We start from the raw sequence: 24,115 nt of genomic DNA, 5'->3' as shown, positions 1-24,115 counted from the left end.
ATAATTGTTAGCTACTATTATTTTGTAGGAATAAGTCTTTCCAGTTTGAACATTGCCTTTCCTTTAGGGTTTATTGCAAATAACTATATGCCTTAGAAAAAGGGGGCGGGAGTTTGAAGTCGGGGAACCACGGGAGAAGCTAATAATAGCATAGAAGGGCAAAGTCTGTTAGAAAGCCCCCAGAATGAACTTTAGCAGGGTAATCAGAGCAGAATCCCACTGGCCAGCAACTTCCGTGCAAAGCCGCTAACGCCCGAAGCAGGGCCCTCAGAACTCAGGACAGGAGACACGTCGACTCCAGAGGAGCCATTATAGGGCCTCAGCACAGCCTTTACTCCACTGAATTCTCGGACAGCTGCCTGGGCGGCCTCCGGGCTCCGAGACACGTCTTTCCTCTGGGCTGTGCCTACCTTCTCCGCTGCGCGGCTCCAGCAGCCCGCTGTGCGCTCAGAATTAGCGCCCAATCTCCGCCCTCGGGGGCTTGGCTCGCGCGGAGGCCCCACCCAGCCATCCCCATTGGCTGATGATGTCCGGGGGCGGGGTCTGAGCACGCACCTGTCCGAGACTCCTCAGCTCCACCCCAAAGCGTATCCACCGGGAGGAGAAGCCCAGGCGGGTAAGGAGCGAGCGCTTGCGCCCGGGAAGCCCCGTCCGGGGGCCATGGGGGAACAGCTGAGGCTGCCGCCGGGAGAACCCTGCCGAGAAGGTGAGTGTCGGCCCCGAGCCGGGGCCCTGGCGTCTGGGTAGCGATGAGACCGGGTGGACGGTCCCGGGTCCTGTGGAGAAGAGTAAGGGATACACCCACTCTTAGTGCATTCATTCATGCATTTATTCTGTCGGCCAGCCAGCCGATCAACAAGTATTTATTGGTGCCTACAGTATGCCAGGCTCGGTGGGAAAGCCTGAGTCCAACAAGACATACCATGTGGCTCCTACTCCGGTGCGGAAGGCAGACCCATGTAAATTACAGGGTGCTGAGTATCGTGACGGGGAAGTTCAGGGTGGTGTGGTAAGACTCCCAAGTCTCGTCTGAGAAAGACGTTTCCTCTGACTCAAGACTCATACCCAGAGTCCGCGGTCGACATCACCCAGTGAGCAGAGAGAGTGTCCGGAGACCAGGCAGGACTCCTGTGTACTCCCTGCTCTGGCTCCGCGAGGGTCAGATTCCGTGGAATGTCAGGCGCCCTGGTCTTCGGGGGAGGGCGCTGGACCCGCCTGGGCCGCCCACATCTCTCGTCTTTCTTCGAGATGAAAATATCTCTTACCCCATTAGCCTCGCGGATGACTCTCACTGTGCAGTCACTTCTTGGCTGCTTAAAGTGCGAGCCTCACGGAAGAGGAGCCGGGAACTGGGCGTAGTCATTTGTGAGTTTCTCACTACTTGCTGGACTGTTTTCAGCCCCCACCCACAAGATGTAAAATCACTGGGCGCTGCCCCTTGCCCTCTGCCGCGAAGTTACAACGCTGGCAGGGTTTCTACATTCTCAATGCAGAAGGCAGGGGTGAGCCTGGATAAAATAGGGACCGGGGGACAGGGGCAGGGGGGTATGCGGACAGGAAGGGTGTGTATCAACTGAAATGATGGTTTTCACGATGTCACGGGGAAAGTCGATTTCTAATTTATCTGGTAATGACGTAAAGAGGGAGGGGGCAACGAGGGGCGTGGCAAGAACTATGCTTTCCCAAAGTTGCTGGCAACTTCCCGGGTTTTCTATCCTCCTGGCTCTTCCAGCTTACAACCTGATGTGGAGAGTCAAAAAAAAAAAAAAAAAAAATGCAATGAACTAGTCAAAACAATGCGGGGCACAGGGGGAAGAGGACACACAAAGAAAGAGAAAACCCTTGTATAATTCACAAACTATTCAAAAGCCGAGGTTTTGGAAGTGGTTACTAAGGCAGCTGGATCTAGAATTATTTCCTAGATAGTCTACTTTGTCTCAGTAATTCCAAAACCATTAAGTCAGTCTTTTACTGACCCATCCACCCTTATTTACCTGAGGATATTTAAGTAAGGAGGGTGTGTGAATTACACCAATTGTTTGAACTTCCGGATGTTTTCCCTGCTTTGCTCATACATTTAGTTCCGAAAAGAACTATTCAAGCTCTCTGCTTAATACGTGTGACTAACTGTGATAATTAATCATGTGGGAGGCTGGTGGGGAAGACAAGAGAAATCAGAATCTGCTATTATGAGTAGTGATGGAAAGAGCTTAGTTTTTGGCAGCAGGTTTCATGGCATTTGCCCGTCTCTCAGCTATGATTTAGCCTCCTTGAGTCTTTCTTCCACTATAAGTTGGGAATAATTTCTACAGTTGACAGTTGTGAGGAATATAGAGGGATTGCATATGAAACACACACAGTTCAGAGCCTGACATGGAGTAAAGGCTCAATTTTTCATTTATTCATTCATTTGAATAGCAAGAGTCCCATGTGCCAGGCGTTGGCCTAGTGCTGGTATAGAGGGATTTGAAAGACAGTCTTGTTCTAGACTCTACAACCAGGTACCTACTCCCAAGCAGCTTACTGTCTAGACGGCAGATAGTATGCAAGAAACGAATAAAAAAGAAATTACAAAAGTGGTGAGTGCATGGATAATGTATTGAGAGAACTGGGGTGTTCAGATTGTGTACTCAGGAAAGGCCCCATGGAGAAAGTGACATACAAGCTGGGACCCTTTCCTACATCCTCATTCTTTCACTTTTCTTAACTTCAAGAGGATTTTTTGGTTTTTTTTGAGGATTTAGGGACTTTCGTAATATAGAGAGTGTGAAGTGTGGAAACACGCAGTTTGTGTAGGAGATCTGATGGTTTCCAGTCCTCCTAGAGTACTCTGCTTCTAAACACACTGAGAGTAGGAAGATCTTGCTTAGAAATACAGGTTTTTAACTTTTTAAGAAATTGACAGTATCTCTTCAATTTTATTTTGGTTAATTGAAATAATGGGCTTTTTACCCAACTCTATTGGAGTGTAAGTGTAGATGTGTCTCCTATGACTTGAATTCCAACTTTGTTTAAAATTATTTCTCATTCTTTTTCTGCTCCAAATTTGTGCTAAGTTATTTCTCATTCCTATCCTGCTCCCCTAAGTCCTGTTAATTCCCTCACTAGAACTGTCGGCTCCGTGACAACAGAGAACTGTTCGTCTGTCTTGTCGATCACTATCCCGCCAGTTCTTAGACTAGGGCCTGGCACCCAGGGAGTGCTCAATAAGAATTTGCTAAGTGTTGAACAAATGAGTACCTAACCTGGGGCCTTACATGGCAGGTGTTCAACAACTATTTTTTTGATAGAATAAATGAAATAGCTATATGGATATACAGTGCTGTTATAAAGCCGTAATTAATCTGTAACAGGAAGTTTGTTTGATTGGCAGTATTCAATAGGGGGATATGAAGAAAAGTGACTGAGAAGTTCCTTTAGATTGGGAAGGCAGATAAGATCTTTCTAAAGAGGTGACATTTTAAGTGAGAGTTTAGTGACTGGAAGGAGCTAGCTATGGCGGCCACTACTCAGGCTGAGTAAGGGCTACTTAAGGTTTGAGGTGAGAAGGAACCTAGCCTATCAAAGGAACAGAAACAAACAAACAAACAGACAATAGTAAGGAGCAAGGTTAGAGAGAGAGCCTGAGGCAGGCTTCTGTAGGCCCTTGTAGACTGCAGTGGGCATTTTGGATTTTTTCTGAATGAGAAGGGGAGCCATTGGAATTTTGGAAGGAGAGAGAAAATGGAAAGGAGCCTTATCTAAAGGCTCGTTTCACCTGATCTTGCCCCCTACTGCTCTTCAACACCACCACCCCCCACCCCCACATCTCCTACCACCTCTCCCCCACCCCTACTCCCATCCCCTCACCCCTCACCCCCACCCCCATCGCCCAACCCCCTGCATCTCATACCATCTCTCTTCTCTCTTCCCTCACACCAGTCAGCCTGGCTGGTCACAGTTCCTTCCACCCCTCAAGCAAATTCTCACCTCAGGGTTTTTCTATTTACACTTAGCAGAGGGGTTTTTCCATTTAATGCTGTTTTTAAAAAAGGATTCCTTTATGCTGCTTTTACTGCTTTCCGTGGCACTCCACATTTTATGTAGTTGTTAATTCACTGGTTTATTTGATTTCCCCCATTATAATGAATACTAGAGAGCAGGAATTTTCTTTTATTCACCATTGTATCCCCAGCTTCTAGAAAATGCCTGACAGTTAACAGATACTCAAAAAGTATTTGTTGACTCAATGAGTGAAAAGATGATGTCGATGAAAATAATCCATATCCAATCTATAAATGAAAATTTGGATGAGTTTATTCTGAGCTTAAATCTGAGGATTATAACCTGGGAGAGTCTTTCCACAAAGGAACAGAGCACTCCAAAGAAGTGGGGGTATACAGGGTGGTTATATACCCTCAAAGAGTATGTTTCACATATGATTGAAATGTCCCTTTTACAATAGTCACGAGGCTGCTCCATCAGCACAGCGATTGATGGAAACAGCAGATAGGTCTGCTGTCTCAGTGAACACGGCAGGGTGGCAGGTCTCTTGCCTTGAGCTGGGTGGTCACAGATGAGCGCTGCAATCAGTTCCCAGCCTAAAGAAAGATGCTTAATCTTTAAGGAGATGCCAATGTTGGGAGGGGGAGGGAAGTTGCACCTTTATCTCAAAGTATCTAAGCAGATATACAATGCATGCTCAATGGCCACAGTCAGGCCCTCTTGGAAAAACAAAGTCAGGCCGAATTAGGTTTATACCAAATGGCTTCCTCATATACTCCAATATATCCTATTGCTTGCCATTTTTATTTGTCAATGACTAGTGTTGTTTCAGAGAATGAGTGACAGGGAGAGAGAGAAATGCAATATAATGTCAGAGGTGTGCAAGCTTCATATCATGTAAAGCTTTAAAAAAGTCCAGGATTAGGAGTTTAAATTTTGTTATAATTGCAGTGAGTGGGGGGGGGCGGAAATTAAGCAGGGGAGTGGCATATTCTGATTGACACTGTCTGATATTTGGAGATTAAATTGTAGGGAACAGAAAGAGATTTCATTTGTTCTTTCCTTTGCTGCTATGAATGGGCAGGTGTATCAGTCCTCTGTTGCCACATATCACACAATCCAAAACCCAATGGCTAAAAACAACACTCACATATTCTTGCTTATGTGTCTGTAGGTCAGCTAATGGTTGACTGCCCTAGACTAGGTTCACCTGGATTTAGATTCTTTATGTGGGATGAGCTCATATCTGCTCCATGAGTTTTCATTCTGGGGCCCAGGCTGAAGGGGCAGCAGCTCCTCAGGGAAGCTATATTCCTGACAAATACAGAGATGCAAGAGAGTAAACCCAGACCTGTTAGTACATTTGGAGCCCCACTGGCCACCAACTTACTTCCAGCCCAATATCAGGGGATGAATATTCTGTCCACATTGTGAGAGGTAAGGGAATGAATATTTGCTGAATAATAATCCAGACTAATACAGAGCAGATCGTGAGACAATTATTTCCACAAACTGGAAATATCTTGCCGTGATTAAAAATATAGTTTTATACAATCACTGACTTCTTAGAAATCAGATATCCTACTCCATGTAATAAACTGAACAATTTAAATCACTATTTTCTATAGGCAAAGTGTACTTGAAAAAATTATTCAAAGCATTTCATCTTGGTGTAAACATTAATAATAATTTTCAACTGGCTTTGTTTGTACTCTATGTTTTTACTTTTCTTAAATACAAAAAATACTGGCCTTGGAATTGGATTATGTGGCGCTGGCTTTGGAAATTACACGACTTCGGCAAGTCACTTAATATCTTGGCCACAGGTGCTTTCAAATGTCTTCCAACTACAAGTACCTGTGAGTTTAGAGCTAGTCCATCAGCAACATTTGTGAGCTGCCAGGATTGTAACTAAGTTACTCTGGGAACAAAGATAGCTTATGATCGAGCCACAGAATTATAGAAGGCATCTTCAGAATCATCAAGTCAAACTCCTTCATTTTAGAAATGAGGAAACTGAAGCCAAGAGTGATTATTCAACTTGCCCATGATTATAGATAGTTAGTAATGGAGCTTAAGATGGGGAAAGGCATATAACCAAATAGAAATTTGAACTTTGTTTTAAAATTTTTAAGTTGTATATGTAAGTAAACTTTCACACCTGTACATAGAAGATACGTATTAAGTTGAACCATGTGAAACTGCTATATTTGTAGGTTCAGAAATTGTCAAATATCATCAATTACACATGGTTCAGCGTAATTGAGGACATTGGCAGTACCGTTTGTAAGAGCAAAAACACTGTAAATTACCCAAATGTCCACCAACTATAAAATAGAAAAATTGATGGTGAGATAGTCATACAGTGGAATTCTATAAACTAGTGGCGGGAAAAACAAACTCTGAAGTATAGCCACATGCATCTACATTGATAAATATCAAAAACAAGCAAGTCACCAAAGAATACATACCGTATGCTTCCATTTTTATATGTGCAAAAAGAGGCAAAACTAAACAATTTATTATTTGAAGAAATAATCATATAGGGGAAATAATTTTTTTAAAAGCAAAAGAATGTCAAGCAGAAAATCAGGACAGTCATTACCTCTGAGGGGCAATGTTTTATTTCTTAAACTGGATGGTTTATATATTGGTGTATATTGAATTATTTTTCTTTCTAATCGACACATGTTTCCTAAATATTAATTACTCAATATGTGGAAAAGTAAATAATAACAACATCAAAGAAGTAATACATGATTCCTACTGGCAGGAGTATAAATTGGTAAAATTGCTTTAGAGGGCTATTCACAGTGTCTATTAAAATGAAAAATAATGAATGTAATAGGTTTTCTCTTTCTTTGTTGAATAAATTCTAGGTTAAACTCCCTGAATAATTATTTTGCTTGCTCAGATCTTAGGAAGCCAGCTCTGATTTTGAGGTCCCTCTGATTCCTCTGAAACACTGCAGAGTCCCTGCCTCACCCACCCCTCCCCTCCTGCTCTTCCCCGCTCCAAACCCACCAACCCACCATTCACTTTCTTACTCCCTCACCCCCTCCTTCAATCACATCTGCCATAGTCTCTCTTCTTAATATGCTTCCAAACCATATAACAATTAAAGTTCTAAGGTCGGTGGCCCGACAAGATTTTTATTATTTTTCCTTCCATAAAACTTGCAGCATTAATGTCCGCTGCTTACAATGGAAACTTACAAAATGCAAGAAAGATTACTTCCTCTCTCTCCCTTATCACCCTTTGCCCCTATGGCCCATAAAATGTCGGAAACATTTTGCTATGTCAACAGCTGAGAAAGAATATTGTTTCACTGGAATGAGATCCACCCACACTATTTTCAGAGATAAAGTTTTGAAATGGTTATGTTAACTACGTAGTAAGGGACACTAATGCAGCCATGGAATTCACTGGAAAGTCAAGTGGGATGTTTTCTCAGGAATTAATGCAGCTGAAATTCTTACTATCAGAAATTGCTTTCCACTCTTGGGGTTTAGATGAGGTGAACAGTGCCCAGAACAAGGTTGCTAAGGGTGAACTTGTTTGAAATTTTGTAGCAATTCTTGTTAAAACAACCTGCCTGAAAATTCCTTGACCTTATAGAATATCCCTAAAGTAATACAATTCTCCTTGGAATATTTAGAAGTTTTGTCTTAGAAAACTTTTATCCTGTATCTCTGAATCGAAGTTGGTTCATTTTCAAGTTACAGAGATAAATGAAATTATGATCATGAAAAGCTTGAATTCAATTATTTTACCTTTTTCTAGAACTGAACCTTATGGTTGTTTCTTAAGTCTGTATGTGATAAAATTCAGATGACCTCGTAAGGTTTTGCCAGGGAAGCATAGATCCAATGTTTTGTTTCTAAGACATTATTTGGTCTTTTGTTGTTTTGTTTTGTCTTTATTTTGTTATTTCTTCTTAAGATTTTTGAGATGCAAAACTGATTTTTGTCCTCAAATTCTAAAATTGTACTTGATTAATTTTTCTTTGCCCTTTTTTGTTTAGCATAATTCATAATGGGAAAATATGCCTTTTAAAAGGAAAAAAAAAGTTGAAAATGCAATCAGAAAATCTAGCCACAATGTCACATTGTCGACAGCTTTTCAAGTGGAGAACAGATTGTACAAAGTTTCTTATATAGTGTAAAATATTTTCTTTTTTGTGTTTTAATTTTACCTCAAAATTCCCAAGTACTTATAATAATGGGTCTGGTTCAGTGTATTTACATACTCTTTTGAGTCCTATTTTTAAAAAAGCCTACTGATGTTTAATTCACTTTTCTCCTAGATTCCATTTTATTTAGGAGAAAGTGAATTAATAGACCTGAAAAATCACGCTCTTCAGGGACAGATAGTACAGAAAACTAAGCCCACTTAAAAATATGTTTTCTGAAATGCACGATTCATACTCCACCAAATGGGTTAGCTCAATTCCTCCAGCATGGTGATTTCTAGACCAGTGGGTTTGTTGCGCCCTTTCCCTGTGTCACAAACACTGCTTTCCAGGAGACAGGCTGATGATGTGAAGGAGTGAAGTGGATGTGGGGGGGCTGTGATGAATTGCTGAGCCCAAGCCAGTTCTAAAAAGCTACACGCTGCTCCAGCAGGATGCTCTTTTGCTAGAACAAAGAACCAAGTATTGCCAGATTCTCCAATTTATAAGAGGAATCCAGACTTTCACGCGAAACCTCTCCTTTTAAATGATGACAACTAAACAATTTTTTAAACATTTTTGAGAACCTGTATGAGCCAAACTCAACGTGTCCACAGGCCTGTGGACCACCCACCAGGGACTTCCCTTTCATTCAGCAAAAACAGTGTTTCAGTACCATCTACGCAACTTTCTATTTCCTGCAGAGAGGGAGTAAATAAACATTAATGCACCTCCCTTTCCTTTGCTGACATTTGTTTCTTTCCTTTTTCCAGGCTACGTGCTGTCTCTGGTCTGTCCTAACTCCTCCCAGGCTTGGTGTGAGATCACAAATGTGTCACAGCCGTTGGCTTCTCCTGTCCTCTACAGGGACCTGAATTCCAGCATAACCAACTTGAGCATTTCTGCAAATGTAGAAAACAAATGCAATCTTTATGTGGGCCTGGTACTGGCAGTGAGTTCCAGTGTTTTTATTGGCTCCAGCTTCGTATTGAAAAAGAAGGGCCTCTTGCAACTGGCCAACAAGGGTGTTACTAGAGCTGGTAAGAAACGGATGCAACTAACGAATTTAAGTTTCTAACTGCAGAATTAATGCCATTGTAAGACCATAATGCTATAGTAATAATATTTTGCTGTCTCTGTATATCTTAGCCTCTGTCTTCCTTCTTAGCAATTCTCTTATCAGCAGTTTCCAGGATTGAGCCAGTTATATCTCCTTTAGAGCGAGACCAAAATTCTTGCTTCAAGAGGTTTCTGTGTGGTGTGGGTTCCTCTTTCATAGCTTAGACTGGAGCTGCAGTATTCAAAGTCAGTTCGTGCTGCTCCCTTTCTTAAAACATGTCAGTGACATTTCTTTGCACTCAGAATAAAATCCAAGCATCTTTCCACAGCCTCAGACCTCCTGCATGAAATAGCCCGGCTACCTCTCCAGCTTCCTCTTCTGCTACCCTCCCAGTCACCGACTTTTCTCTGGTTCCTCCAGTATACCAAGTTCTTTGCCACCTCCAGGTCTTTTCCCTTTGCCTGGAGCTCTCGTCTCCTCCCCTTCATTTGGCTGATTCATCCTTCAGACTTCAGCTTACACATCACCACCCTAGAAAGGCCTTCCTTGACCCTCCTCTCAGGAGAGGTCCCCCTCACCACCCCCCCGTTACTCATGGCACTAATGCTTTCCTTCATTGTGCTGAGAATAAGTCGTCATGGTACATTTATTGTTTATTGACTTGTTGTCAACAGGTTTGCTTGTTTATTGATAGTAGGGTCACAGGAGCAAGAATCTTCCTACCATAGTGCTTGACACCCAGTAAATGTTTGTTAAATCAATAAACGGACAGCAGTAGAATTGGGTTTCTATTTATTTTAAGTCACACAAATTTTTAAATTTTATTTATTATTTTTTAATATTATTATTTAATTTTAATATTTTTATTATTAATTATATTATATATATTATATTATATATAATAATATATATTAACATTATATTAAATAATATTATTATTTAATTTTAAATTTTATTTTATTATTTTAAGTCACACTTCCCATGCTGGGTAGCTCTGCTTGACTATCCTTCATTAACTCTGACTTTTCCATCATTCTTATCAAGAATAATACCATAAAAGAGCTAAATAATATTCTAAAGTTCATTTGGAAAAATAAACAACTATGAATTGTGCAAACAAGTTTCTAAAAGAGCACTATTGAGGGGAGATTTGCACTATCAGAAAATAAAACATACTATAATGCTATATTAATTAAAACAGTTTGGTACTGGCATTAAAAAATAGACAAAATAGTAAAAAATAATTGAAAACTTATAAGAGGACCTAAGTACATATAACAATTTAATATATGATTTTTGAAAGTGGCGTTTCATTCTACTGGAGAAGGGATAGGTTATTCAATCAAAGGTATGGCGAAAATTGGAAAAAATTAGAAGAGAAAAATCTAAGAATTCTAATTTATGCCATTCAGCAAAATAAATTCCACATAGTTCAGAGTTGAATTTAAAATGAAATAATTTTTTAAAAACCTAAAAGAAGGCTTTTTTAAGCATAAAGATAAAGGAAGAATCTATTCTATATAAAGGAAGAGATTATCTGGATTGACAAAAAAAAATTCATATATGGAAACACTTAACTAAAACTAAAAAGGAAATGACATACAGGAAGAAATTTTCAAAATATATGAAAAAGGGTAGTTAAGATCCACAATATATAAAGAGTGACTATAGTCATTAAGAAAAAGATTAGTACTGTCAACGAAAATAATCCATAACCAATCTATAAATGAAAATTTGCGTGAGTTTATTCTGAGCTAAAATGTGAGGACCATGGCCCGGGGCTTTCTTCCCGAAGGAAGAAAGGGCACCAAAGAAGTGGTGTGCACAGAGTGGTTATATACCCCCAAAGAGGATGTTTCACATATGATTGAAATGTCCCTTTTACAATAGTCTCGAGACTGCCCTGTCGGCACAGCGATTGATGGACACAGCAGGTAGGTCTGCTGTCTCAGTGGACACAGCAGGGTGGCAGGTCTGCTATCTCCAGCTGGGTGGTCACAGGTGAGCACAGCAATCAGTTCCTAGCCTAAGGAAAGATGCTTATCCTTAAGGAAATGCCAATGTGGGGGGAAGTTGCACCTTTATCTTAAGGCCATTTGTTCTTGCCATAGTAAATGTTTAAAGCAGATATACAATGCATGGTCTATGGCCATGTCAGGCCCTTTTGGAAAAAACAAAGTCAGGCTGAATTAGGTTTACGCCAAATGGCTTCCTCATATACTCCAATGTGTTCTATTGCTTGCCATTTCTATTTGCCAGTACTTTGACAAAAAATAGGCAAAGCACATAAATAAGAAACTCACAAAATAAGAAATGCAAGTGGCCAATAAACATAAATAAGTAAGTGTTATTTCACTAGTACCCAACGAGATATCAACTGTGTAACAATGAGCTCCTAGGTTCTTGCCTACCATTTTAACAAGATTTTGTGGGTTTTTTTTTTTAAGATAATGCCGTATGTTGGTAAGGGACTTTGGGAAATAAATAGCCCTCCCAAACATAGCTGGAGGCAGTATAAATGGGTACAAACTTCCCTGAGAGAATTTGAGAAATCTTAAAAATGTTAATGTCTTAAAACCTAATAATTCCACTTTTGGGAATTTTTCTTAAGAAGTGAACAAGGATACCACCTAGATTTATATACCAGGATATTTATTTAAGGGTCTTATATAATGAGAACAAAACTAGAAAGAGTATATATATATACATATATTCACATATGATTGAATATATATATATATATAATGGCATACAGGTCAAGTAAAGAATTATATACCAGATTTGGGAATATTCAACCATTAATTAAGGACATGAGAAAATATTTGTGATATTAAGTTTTTAAAAGGATTATAAAATCATATTGTAATATGATTCCAATTTAGTCATTTGCAAGTTTTGTAAGGGGAAAATCCTAAATAAACATAGTTAACTACCTTGCAAGATAATCTTCACAGCTAATGTATCCTGTTTAATTTAACTGTAACAAAATCAGATAGGCCAAATCCACAGGGTTAAGTGTGTTAAAATCGATGAGACAATTCGGTTTTCTATAGCAAACATAACAATGACCTAAGGTCACAGAGTACAGTAGTGGGAGGATAAGTCTTTGAATAGCTTAGGAAAGCTTTTTGTCCATTTCAGTAGACGAGGCACAAATTGAGTTTCATGATGCCACAGTAGGCAATGAGCAGAGTCCAGCTGGCAAGTGCTCATTATCCTCTGTTTGACTATCCAAAACCTCTAAAGCTCTTATGTCAGTCATCATCTTCTCTTTAAGGTCCTCATTAGGTACCAATGTAACTTATGATTTACAGTTTGCTGTCTTGAATTTTAACTGTGACTGAAAAAAAAGTGTTTAAGGCCTATGAGACTCTATCCACATTTTCGAATGGCATAAATATAGTAAACATGATAATGAAATAAAATTTTCCTGCAAATGGAAAATGTTACTTTCTGTAGAAATCAAAGATGACGTAATAGGAAGTGTTAGAAGATCTTTGGAAATGACCAAGTAAATAATTTAAGCTAAAAGAATAGATATACTAACTTGGCCTTAAGTCTTGCCTTTTCCAACCGTGTTCCAGTTACCCTTCCTAGAAGTCAATTCTTCGAAGCTTCTTCCTCCACTTTAAAACTTAATTTTTATTTTTATTGTTTTCCTAGGACGAGGTGGGCATTCTTACCTCAAAGAATGGCTCTGGTGGGCAGGATTACTCTCAAGTAAGTCCTTAATGCTGAGAATAGTGTTTGCTTGTAAAATGATAAATAAATTATGTGGAATTGTTCAAAATTGATTAATTTACCTTCCTGGTAAGGACGGCGTTTAAGTCCAGAAATTTTTGTGCAGTTATAATATATTGTCTTATATATAAAATAAGTCATGTGTAACAGACATTTCTCCAAAGAAGATATACGGATGGCCAATAGACACATGAAAAGGTGCTCGTCATCACTAATCATCAGGGAAATGCAAATCAAAACTACACTAAGATATCACCTTACACCTGTTAGAATGGCAAAAATATCCAAAACCAAGAGTGACAAATGTTGGAGAGGCTGTGGAGAAAAGGGAACCCTCATACACTGTTGGTGGGAATGCAAACTGGTGCAGCCACTGTGGAAAACAGTATGGAGATTCCTCAAAAAGTTAAGAATAGAAATACCTTATGACCCAGCCATCCCACTACTGGGTATCTATCCTAAGAACCTGAAATCTGCAATTTCAGAGGCTCCATGCACCCCTATCTTCATTGCAGCATTATTCAGAATAGCCAAGTCATGGAACCAACCCAAATGCCCAGCAACTGATGACTGGATAAAGAAGTTGTGGTATATATATACAATGGAATACTACTCAGCCATAAAAAAGGACAAAGTTGTCCCATTCACAACAACATGGATAGACCTTGAGAGTATTATGTTGAGTGAAATAAGCCAGACAGAGAAAGACGAACTCTGTATGACTCCACTCATAGGTGGTAGTTAACATATGGACAAAGAGAACTGATCAGTGGTTGCCAGGGGAAAGGGGGTGGGGGGAGGGCACTAGGGGTGAAGTGGTGTACCTACAACATGACTAATAATGATGTACAACTGTAATTTCACAAGGATGTTAACTTTCATAACCTTAATAAAAAAAAATAAGTCATATGTATTTAGAACTGATTTTTACTCTTCCTTCCCCCCACCCTGATGTGCCCAATTCTGTCTTGGAATGCAAGGAAAAAAGTTAACATTTGAAATATTATATTGTGTTACAAACTTATCCTTCTCTTGTATTTTATTCCCCATAACAATTAAGGAAAATGCTTTCCTCCCACATTTTCCCAGCTCCAAATTCGAATTTGTGACTATTTTAGCGGCATGTATTGTAAGGAATGGGTCCATTTTCCTGGCCAGGACCAAACCATGGGTAAATTAAAGTCCCCTCTGGCTGCTTGGTGCTGAACAAAAGGAGAAAAGATGAAGGTTGGCAGCACTCCCCTTGCTTCCAGACTGCCCTGAGGATTGAATGAGACTGCGGCCTGGAAGCCCTTTCTAAATGCTGCTGTGATGTCCGCAGAGAAGGCAGTGTTAGCTCCCTCAGGCACTTTGTCAGATTCCTATCTCCCTCCTAACTCCTCGGAACGTTGTTAAATCCCAAACCTAAAACTTCCAAAGAAACAACCTCATAAACTGTAGTTTCATGCAGAAGCGTTAAAATTTCCATTTATTTTCCCATATAAAGTAACCCATTTCAGTATTTGTGAGATCCTGTGAAAACAAAGAATTGGAAAACTTTTCTTTAATAAATGGTGGAATCTAAAAGGGTGATGAATAAAAATAATTTATATTTGTGTAACTCTTTCAGTTTTTAAGGTGTTCTCACATCTGTTTTTTACTTCATGTGAAAAAAAGCTGACAAGCGCTGTACTGGGAAGATTCCAGAGAGATATTTGAAGAAGTCTTTCCCCTTTTCTCTCTCTCACTTACTTGCATGTCCTCACCCTCTACTCGCACAATAGAATGAAAATATAGGTAGAATATTATATGGCTATATTTAAAGGGTTATTCTCATCATATACAAAGTTTATGCCAGTATTGAAGAGAGAAAAGCATAAGTCTTCAACATTAGAGATTTTATCTAGTAACAAACATATAGTACTATAATCATGAAATCAATATTTTCCTAGAAAGCTGTCAATAAAGATAAAAATGTAAATAATATGAAGTATTCAAGCAAAGCTTAATATTCTAAGGAAACTGCCATGGCTCTTCTTAAGAGAGCAACCTCCTAATTATTCTGTAAGTTTCCATTTGTTTTATGATGTTTTCTGGAAGCTAAATCCTCCTTTAGATTTGGGGTTGGGAGGAAGCAGAATATAACAGCCAGAGGGAAAAAGTAAGATTGTGCTGGTGTCTTTTGGGTGTTCAAGAAGCTCTTTCTACAATAAGTGTTTGCTTGGTGTAGTTTGCCAGCATGAAATACTAAATTCTGTGTGCAAGCTTCAGTTGTGACCTGTGAGAATAATTTGCCCCCAGTACAAGAGCCTAGCTCTTGGAGGGGTTTTCCCTCACTCTAGAAGTTATTTGTCTCACAGTATCTCATGGAAGTCTAGAGTCCTCAGATAAGAAAAAGATTGCAGGAGCACATTGTTATGACTTTAAAGCAGCTGCTAGGATCTCCTTGCGCTACTAAGACGCTATTAGCTGCTTGCAGATCACCTGCAATTCAGCGATGCCTGTCCGCATGGGCCTCGGCATTTCTGCCTGTCCCCAGCCCAGACATTAGATCTCTACAAAGCCTTCTAATCTTACAAGTTGTTTTTTTGTTAATTTGCCTAACAGTAGGTATTCTTGAGCAAACAGAATGATTCTCTGCTTAATACAAAATTACAACTACTACATTTCATCAGAGTGACCAAATACATTTTTGATCCTGAAGAAGCTAAAATCTCTATTGAAAGTCATTGAAAATGGGTATTCATGTGTCACCACTGTTTGCATTAGTTGAGTTGGTCTCATCAGGTAATTACAGGTTATCTGCATCCCTTCAAACCAATCATCCTCCCCCATAAAAAAAGTTGAATCGTTCCTTCTCGATGCATCCATCAGTGTCTTTGGGATAAGAGTCTCCTGCCTTGCATGCATCATTTGTTTTTCTCTTCTGATAAACAAGTCCATCTTTTTAATATTAATACTGCTGCTTGCTTTCCAGTGGGAGCGGGGGAGGCTGCGAATTTTGCAGCCTATGCTTTTGCACCTGCCACCTTGGTCACCCCACTAGGCGCTCTGAGCGTTCTCATAAGGTACGTGAGCGATCGGAGCCTGGCTTCTCCATGATGAACTTAAGTCACAGAAAATATATGGTTCAGCATATGTCAAAACAAAATTAAAAATCTCAAAAATAATTTGAGAAGACTACACAATAATTATCAGTGGAAATAGGAATTAAATAGATTGTCTTGTTTAGAAAACCTTTGTGAGAATGAGCCAGTTTCCTGCTAACATAAAGTAATTGCATGTTATTTTTGTGACGATTCGATCAAGCCTAGGAGATTTTTTCTCTCTCTCACCTGAACAAATTGCCACAGCCCTGTTAATCTTTTCTGTTGTCATAGTGGTTAATGACCATAGTTATTAGAAGACTTTAAAAAGCATAGCGTTTTTCGGTTGGTTTTGGGGTGTTTTTTTGGCTTTTTATTGAAATATAGTTGACATACAACATTATGTTAGTTTCAGGTGTACGACATAGTGATTCGACGTTTATATTCATTATGAAATGATCGCCACAATAAGTTTAGTAACCATCTGAGTTTCACTTATATGTGGAATCTGAAAAACAAAACAAAACAGAAACAGTCTCATAGAAACAGAGGGGAGGAGCATAGAGGGTTACGTGAAATAGGTGAAGGGGATTAAGAGGTACAGACTCCGAGTTCTGTGAATAAGTCACGGGGATGTGACATAAAGCATAGGGAATATAGTCCATAATATCGTAAAAAGCATAGTGTTTGTGTTAAATTTCAACTTTCACCAAAAGTCTTCCATTGTCTGCTAGTACTTCCGTTTAGAGACCTCTTAGTTTCTTTTAGTGCTGGAAACAGGAATAATTTTCCTGTTCATAGAATGTGGATCTAATTTTTCTGAGCTGGTCTTTTTATGATCGCAAATGAATGTGTTCAATGAGCCCATGAAGTCTTTTATTTTGTAGCTAAGCAACTGTTTTGTTTGTTGTCTTTTTCTTTTCCTCTTATCTCCATTCATTATCAACCGCTAGTAGAAATCTTATGAGTAGGCCTACCCCCTTCTTTTCATCTTATTTGTAGAAGTGTTGTGGGAATTAAATGAGTTAATACACACACATACACGTAAAGCAATGAATGATAGCTGTTACTAGCGTTTTCACCGAGGCTGCAGTCCTCACAAGTGGCCACACGAGGGCGACTCTAGGAAATCACCTCGTAAGTGACCACAATCTTGGGGTCAAATGGGTACCGATAATGACCTGATGGGAGTGCCAGGGCATCAGGGGAAGGAGGTTGGTGCGCAGGAGCTGCTGCAGACCTACTGGTGGGGCAGTGGAATGTCATACTTTGGTGTCCATGGTGGTGCCAATCTAGATCTTCCTGAAGCCAGGGCAACTGAAGCAGTGGGGGCATTAGATGGCGAAAGTATCAGGACCGCAGCAGCTGGTAAGGAAATATTTCAGTGTTTTTGACAACCCATATTATTGTACTTGTGTGTATAGTCGTCCCTCGATATCCCTCGATATCCTTGATATCGGTGAGGAATTGGTTCCAGGCACCCACGGATACCAAACTCTGCGGATGTTCAAGCCCCTTAGTAGCCCCACTGTATCTACGGGTTCCGCATCCGCGATTCAAGCAACTGCGGATTGCAAGCATAGCGCATCATCTGCGGTTGGTGGAATCCACGGATATCAAGAGCCCACTCTTCTAGCTAAATATCAGCCCTGAGCAGAGTGATTCTTCTTTAGGCATGTATCTTTCTTTGAAGCATTCATGAGCAGACGTATTCTGAATGTATCATTCCAGTAAGATGTGAAAGATCTTCCATTTTGTTTGGCCTTAGAGGAGAAGATGGAAAAATTAAAAATGAATTGAGTAGGAACTATTGGAAAGCCATGGGAAAATTACAGGGGTGTAAATTGTCTATGATAACTGTTTAGATATAAAAGCAATAAAGCAAATTTGATTGACCATCATTTCTGAGTTTTAAAATTATCAGGTTTTTCAGTGTCGCATGGCACAATCAGATCAGTTAATGGGGACACAGAGTGGCATGTTCCACAGTGTGACTTCTAAGCTGCTATGGAATCAAAAGGTAATCGAACAAGAGTGATTTTTTTTTTCTTCTCCCAACAGTGCAATATTGTCTTCCTATTTTTTAAATGAGCGCTTGAACATTCATGGAAAAATAGGCTGCATATTAAGTATATTGGGGTCAACTGTGATGGTTATCCACGCTCCGCAAGAAGAGGAAGTCACATCTTTGCACGAAATGGAAATGAAATTGAGAGACCCAGGTCTGTGATTCAACTGAAAGAAACACTCAAATTCTGCTCCACTTTCTCTCCTCATCAAATGATATTCGTAATAATATCTCAAGGCTCCCTACAAGACTAGTTATGGGTTGTGAGATATAGTGAGGTTTGATTGAGTATCACAAGTCTTCTGAAAAAGCGACACGACTTATTTTTGTGTTCGTGCTTCCCCTCTACAAAAGGAAAGGAAGCGATGGGGATATGAGAGGCAAAGGACTTATACTGCAATCCAAACTTTGGCCCGTTTCTCCCTCTGAAAATAAAAAGTCAGTCAGACAATGTCTGTTATACCTCACAGTGGTATCTGTGAGATTCCAATAATATGTTTGTGAAAGTTCATTGTAACATATTGAGAGCCATGCAGGAAAATGTTATTGTCCTTGTCTTTTAATTTAATCTCTCTTTTCTTTCCAAAACACCTGTGCTCTTAAACTCATGACTGACAGGATTTCACAAAGGCATGATCCTATTAGCATTTTCTGAAGTCTTAATTCTTTTCTCTTCCTAACAGGATTTATTTCCTTTGCTGTGATCATAACTGTGATCTCTTTGGTGCTGATTTTGATCGTGGCTCCCAAGAAAGGACAGACCAATATATTGGTTTACATTTCAATCTGTTCATTGATTGGGGCATTTTCAGTTTCCTCTGTCAAGGGCCTGGGAATTGCCATTAAGGAACTATTGGAATGGAAGCCAGTTTACAAGCATCCCCTGGTCTTTGTTTTGCTGGCTGTACTTGTGCTTTCAGTGACAACACAGATTAACTATCTCAACAAGGCCCTGGACACCTTTAATACATCGCTTGTGACTCCCATTTATTATGTGTTCTTCACGTCCATGGTAGTGACTTGCTCCGCCATCTTATTCCAAGAATGGTATGGTATGAAAGCTGGAGATGTCATTGGGACCTTGAGTGGGTTCTTCACCATTATCAATGGCATCTTCCTTCTACATGCTTTTAAAAACACTGACATTACCTGGAGTGAGCTGACATCCACTAAGAAAGAAGTCTTCTCTCTGAATGGCAGTGGAGACAAATATGTGTTACTAGAGAACAGAGAATGTTCAGCCCCAGAATACAATGATGACATTACATTGTTTAGCAGGACTGATGATTGAAGTATCTAGAAACCCTGAACTTTAATCACTATGAGGCACTTGGAGAGGAGAAAAATACCTGATTCTTGGATGAACTACTAAGAAAGCTGGCATTTTTAAGTTCTAACTAATAATTTGGATGTGAGGCCAAATAAAAACACCTTCATTTTTGGCCATCAGCTTTGAAGATCAAGGTTTTGATCCTCCTCCAGAAGACTTCTGATGCTTTTCATTTCTGCAAACTTGAAATATTCCCTGTGCACGAAAGAAGTTAAAGAGTTAGATGAGTCTCAGATCATCTCTTTCTTCTGGTCACAATGTCTTTGGCTCTGCCAGACGGCTCTCCATTTCTTTGGCTGCTCTTCCTAGTCTCACAGTAATTCACAGGTGAACTTCACTGTGTGCTGAGAAGTCACCACTCTCTGATGAGTCATAGTTCCACATCGTTAAAACTGAGCTGCGAGATCACTGCTGCTCTTCCTCCCCCTCCACAACTTCCTTCTTCCTAAGCTAGATAGCTAAAGAGGAGAGCGTGAAAGAAAAAAATAGGCCTGCCTTGGAAATCTGTTCTGTGGTGGGCTAGAATGTACAAGACAGAAGTACCGATGAAGGGCTTATGAACTGTAATTTATTGACATATCATAGAATTTTATTGCTAATTAAAAAGAGGAGAATGGAGGAGGGAGAAAAATGTTTTATATTTTAGATAAATGAAACACATCTCTTTTTTCTTTTCAGGAAAACAAAAAACAAACACAAATGATTATGTTTGTGGGTTTTTTTTAACTCAGACCTGGACAATATAAGACAAAGTTGAGTTTCTGGAGAAGTCCAAGCAAATTCAGCTTTCGAGTTACTTATCTTCATTTAGTTCCTTTCTTTTACTACTATACCAAAGGTCATTTTTTGTTGTTGTTGATGTAGAGACTTTTGTAAATAATTGCTACATTATTTTAGGATTATATGGTACACTTCCATTTTTCTCAAATGTTTAATCCCCAAAAGGTGAGTTTTCCATAGACTGTTTGGAAACAACTAGAAAAATCTTTGTGAAAAACCTGAATGGGTTGTCATAATTGTTCTCTTGAAATTTGGCACTTTCACTCTTATTAAGGAAATTATAATTAGCTGCCAACCGTTTTAAAAATGTATATATCCTACCACAATATGTGGTAGATTATCTTTTTCTGTTAAATTTCATCTTGATCATGTTTTCCATACATTTTTTTTAGGTGTTTTGGGAGAATAGAAAGGGAAGTTAACTTCTTAGAAAACAGAATATTCAGACCTCAAGGATCACTACAGGAAAATACATTTTGCTTATTAAAACTTACATAAAATTTTTCTGTCTCCAAGGACATGGCAGGAATAATATTTTTGGTGGTCTTTAATGTTTATGGACAGATTTCTCCTCATTAATTTAATGAAAAGACATTAGCTATCTGATTTCTAGACCAACCTTACTTCTCTCAAAATAAAACAGAAATCCTAACCAGAAAGTTGCATCATTTAAAAAAAAGGAAGAAAAACCCTTCAGGGTGACTGGATTTTCTGTTCAACATCAAACGTTATTAGTTTTGTTTGTAATCTAGCTCAAGTCTATCCAGGGTAGTAATAATTGTAAATTCTATTATTCAGAATTCTATCAAGCTGACCTCAGCATTTTTCCAGTTCTATTGAACTGTGCCTGATGTTCACAGTGATGGCCTGAGGTTACTGCATTATAATTTCTTCAGTGTAGGTTAGTATTAAGTGCAATTTAGTGCATTCCAAATTTTTGAAAAGTGATAATCCCTGGAAGATACACAGGTTGGTACCTCAGGTCAAATATGTGTTTACTCTGTCGATTGCTATTTCACTTGAATAGAATATCAGATATATAAGCTATGAACACAAGTTTGTAGGAAAAGTATTTTCTGGAAAGGTAGTGTTTGGAAATTGTAGAAATTCTTTTAAAGTTTTTCTTTTTTCTATTGAGAACTCTGTTGGTTTCTCTGGGACATCTTCTTGGGGAAGAAATTAATGGCATCCAACCTGAGGCTGTGGTAATAGTTCTGCACGCTAGTGAATTTTAGTGTCGGTTCTCAAATGTCACCTGTTACAAAACTTTGCCTGTGGTATATTGCACCCAGGTGGAACATTCTTGGAATCCAAGAACCCATGTGTACCCTGGATTGAAAAATGAACTGGTGTTGACACATATGCCCAGGAGAAAGGCTGAGAAAGATTTAATGAGTTGAAACACATTGAGAAACAATGAAATATTTGAAAAACTCTGAAAATCTCTGGTGGGCATATGCATTGAAAAACCAAACTGTTATTGCAAATCTAAAACTAAGAATTAATTTTTCCCAAATATGAAGATATTATTTAAGGAAGTATAAAATGCTGGATCCCTGTATTCAGATTAACTATGTTAGTCTTAACTGGTAGTTTTGTATATGTATATATTTTAATATTTATACTTTATTTGTGTCACATAGATATCTTCTTAAGATTTATTATGTAAATATCTGCACGTGTCATTAAGGATTACAAAGTTGTGCTCACACAGCCAAATTGAAAACTTTTCCTAATTCTGTAAACGTAATACTTTCATTTTATTTTTTGACTTATGATTTTATTCTTAGCTCAATGGTTAATGATTTTTTAGTTCAGATTGCAGAAAGTTCATAAAACCCTTTAGATTTAGCAGCATGAAATTAAATTAACACCTATGTTTTAAGAGTACTAAATTAAATACATGGAAAACACCATGTGTTATGCCTCATATATAATAGGCATTTAACAAAATTTAGTTCTCTTTGAATCAACAGTTTAATTCCTATGGAGTTATTACTGGATAGGTAAGGACCATTGATTGCCAGTTTTCATACATTCTTCATCTTTTCTCAATTTGTCTCACATTAGCTCATTTTAAATAATCCAAGTGAAAATGAATTCCATCATTATACCTATCGCAACATCAATACAAAATGATTCCAACAAAAATATTTTCTGTTTCTTACTTAAACCAGTAAAACTGAACTAAATGTAATCTTCACATTCCAAGAAAACTTTGTGGAAAAGTAATTTATATGAATATATGTGAAATGTTCTCCAATATTTTGAATAAACTCTATGGTTGTGAAATTTTCTGTTTTTCAAATGTTTGTGAATACTGTTCATTTTAGAAAGTTTACAAATTTTAAATTAATGTTTCTGTATATTTTTCATTTGCAATAAAATAATGTGGTTTCATTATGCTTGGAGTTCAATTTTTAGTTTATGAAAGGTAAGCATACGTAATGGCAAAAAATATCCCCATTTAGTTTTGAGATTAAAGAGAAAGTTTTGAAGTTTAAAAAAAAACTCTGCACTTAGGTTTTGCTTTGTCATTTTTCTTGAAATTGAAATCTGTTTTTCAGAAGAAAGCTATCCGCAAAACCATCTCCTGTATAACTGCTTTGACACCTGAAAGAAAGGTGGAAGAAACTGTCATTTCTTTCAATAATTTTATTGAACAAGATAGGAGCTCAAGTCAGTATAATGAAATCTCCCTCAGTTCAGAAATTTAAAAGAAGAAGGAGGAACAGAAGAAAGCATTATAAAAATACTTGGTAGCATTGCATTACCTTAAATTTACGTTTACAAACAGCAAATTGAAGAAGAGGGAGAGGAGAAAGCATTAGAAAAATATTTGATAGCATTGCGTTACGTCAAGATTTACGTTTACACACCCTCCGACTTTCCTTCTTAGCCCCTCGATTCGTGTATTGACCACATCACCTTGATTGACTTCAGCAGTTTTCCCTGTTTCGATTTGAACTCGTGTTTAACTCTCTCCGTTGTTTCTGTGGAAATGAATTGTCTAGGGTAGAGAAGCCCTCTTTCTTACCTGTGTCTCACACCCCCCTTTCCTGCCAGTTTACAACTGAAGAAACAGAAATAACATGCAATTCCCTAAATCACAGAGTTACTTAGGGCCAGAAATGAGGACCAAAATCCAAGCCCCCCAACACCCCAAACTACTCAATCCACGGAATGGAGGCATCTCTAAGGAGGGCTTGTGGACTGGGCTATGCGTAGAAACAGCACATCTCAGCTGACTTAGAACAATCTGCAATCTTCCCCCGTAAGCTGTGTTTGTGTAGATCAAACGTTTCAGCACTCCGGCTGCGGTGTACAGGACGCCTCTAAGAGAAAAGCTCAGGTCACAAAGAGTCTTGAATTTTATTTATAACAATAAGCAACATTTTCCCCAACTCAAAGCTTTGATTGGTTGCAAATTGCAAAACAAAAAGGTTTTTGAGAGAGCTGACTACCTGAGCCACCCTTTTCCCTCTTCAGTTACAAATTGTGCAAAACCTTTCTTCTTGAGGGAAAGCTGAATCGCTATAAACATCATTAGTAGAGGAGAAAACCTTTGACGTGGAAGGCTAAGTTTTTATATGCAGAACCTCCCCTGTGGCTGTGGGGGAAGGGGGTCAGGGATCTCTGCCGGCCAAGTTGTACCAGCCTCAGGAGCAGGTCCGGCCCTCAGGCAACAAGGCCTGGCACCAGCTTTCTCCACTAGGACATTCATAAGACCACGTGGACCTCACTCTCACCGGGCCATGCATAGGCCCCAGCCACTACTTGACTCGGGGAAGCAGAAGGACAGACTTGGTAGTAGAAATAAAGAAGTCGTGCTCTGAGTACCCTGTTCCCAGAATCCCCTGCCACTTTCTGCCTCCTGTGATCCAGCCAGGAACTGCTCACTACCAGTGACTAACAC

The 24,115-nt window shown here is 39.0% G+C and overlaps 1 protein-coding gene across 1 annotated transcript; it reads left to right on the top strand.

Moving 5' to 3' along the window:
* The first annotated feature begins 574 nt into the window (after positions 1-574).
* On the top strand, positions 575-22,520 carry LOC124232969 (magnesium transporter NIPA3-like). Its single transcript, XM_046649945.1, has 6 exons — positions 575-706; positions 8,929-9,195; positions 12,879-12,935; positions 15,913-16,003; positions 18,083-18,243; positions 18,773-22,520. The coding sequence occupies exons 1-6, from the start codon at positions 661-663 to the stop codon at positions 19,378-19,380; spliced, it is 1,230 nt and encodes a 409-aa protein (XP_046505901.1). The 5' UTR covers positions 575-660; the 3' UTR covers positions 19,381-22,520.
* Positions 22,521-24,115: the final 1,595 nt, after the last annotated feature.

Source organism: Equus quagga, unplaced genomic scaffold (assembly GCF_021613505.1).
Source record: "Equus quagga isolate Etosha38 unplaced genomic scaffold, UCLA_HA_Equagga_1.0 146_RagTag, whole genome shotgun sequence".
Taxonomy (NCBI): domain Eukaryota; kingdom Metazoa; phylum Chordata; class Mammalia; order Perissodactyla; family Equidae; genus Equus; species Equus quagga.
This window is presented reverse-complemented; position numbering and strand designations above follow the sequence as displayed.

Excerpts from the sequence above, each read along its gene's own strand:
- LOC124232969 (XM_046649945.1), top strand. The coding sequence starts at position 661 with ATGGGGGAACAGCTGAGGCTGCCGCCGGGAGAACCCTGCCGAGAAG. Across the intron at positions 9,196-12,878 it reads CAAGGGTGTTACTAGAGCTG|GACGAGGTGGGCATTCTTAC; the intron begins GTAAGAAACGGA and ends TTGTTTTCCTAG. Across the intron at positions 12,936-15,912 it reads GTGGGCAGGATTACTCTCAA|TGGGAGCGGGGGAGGCTGCG; the intron begins GTAAGTCCTTAA and ends CTTGCTTTCCAG.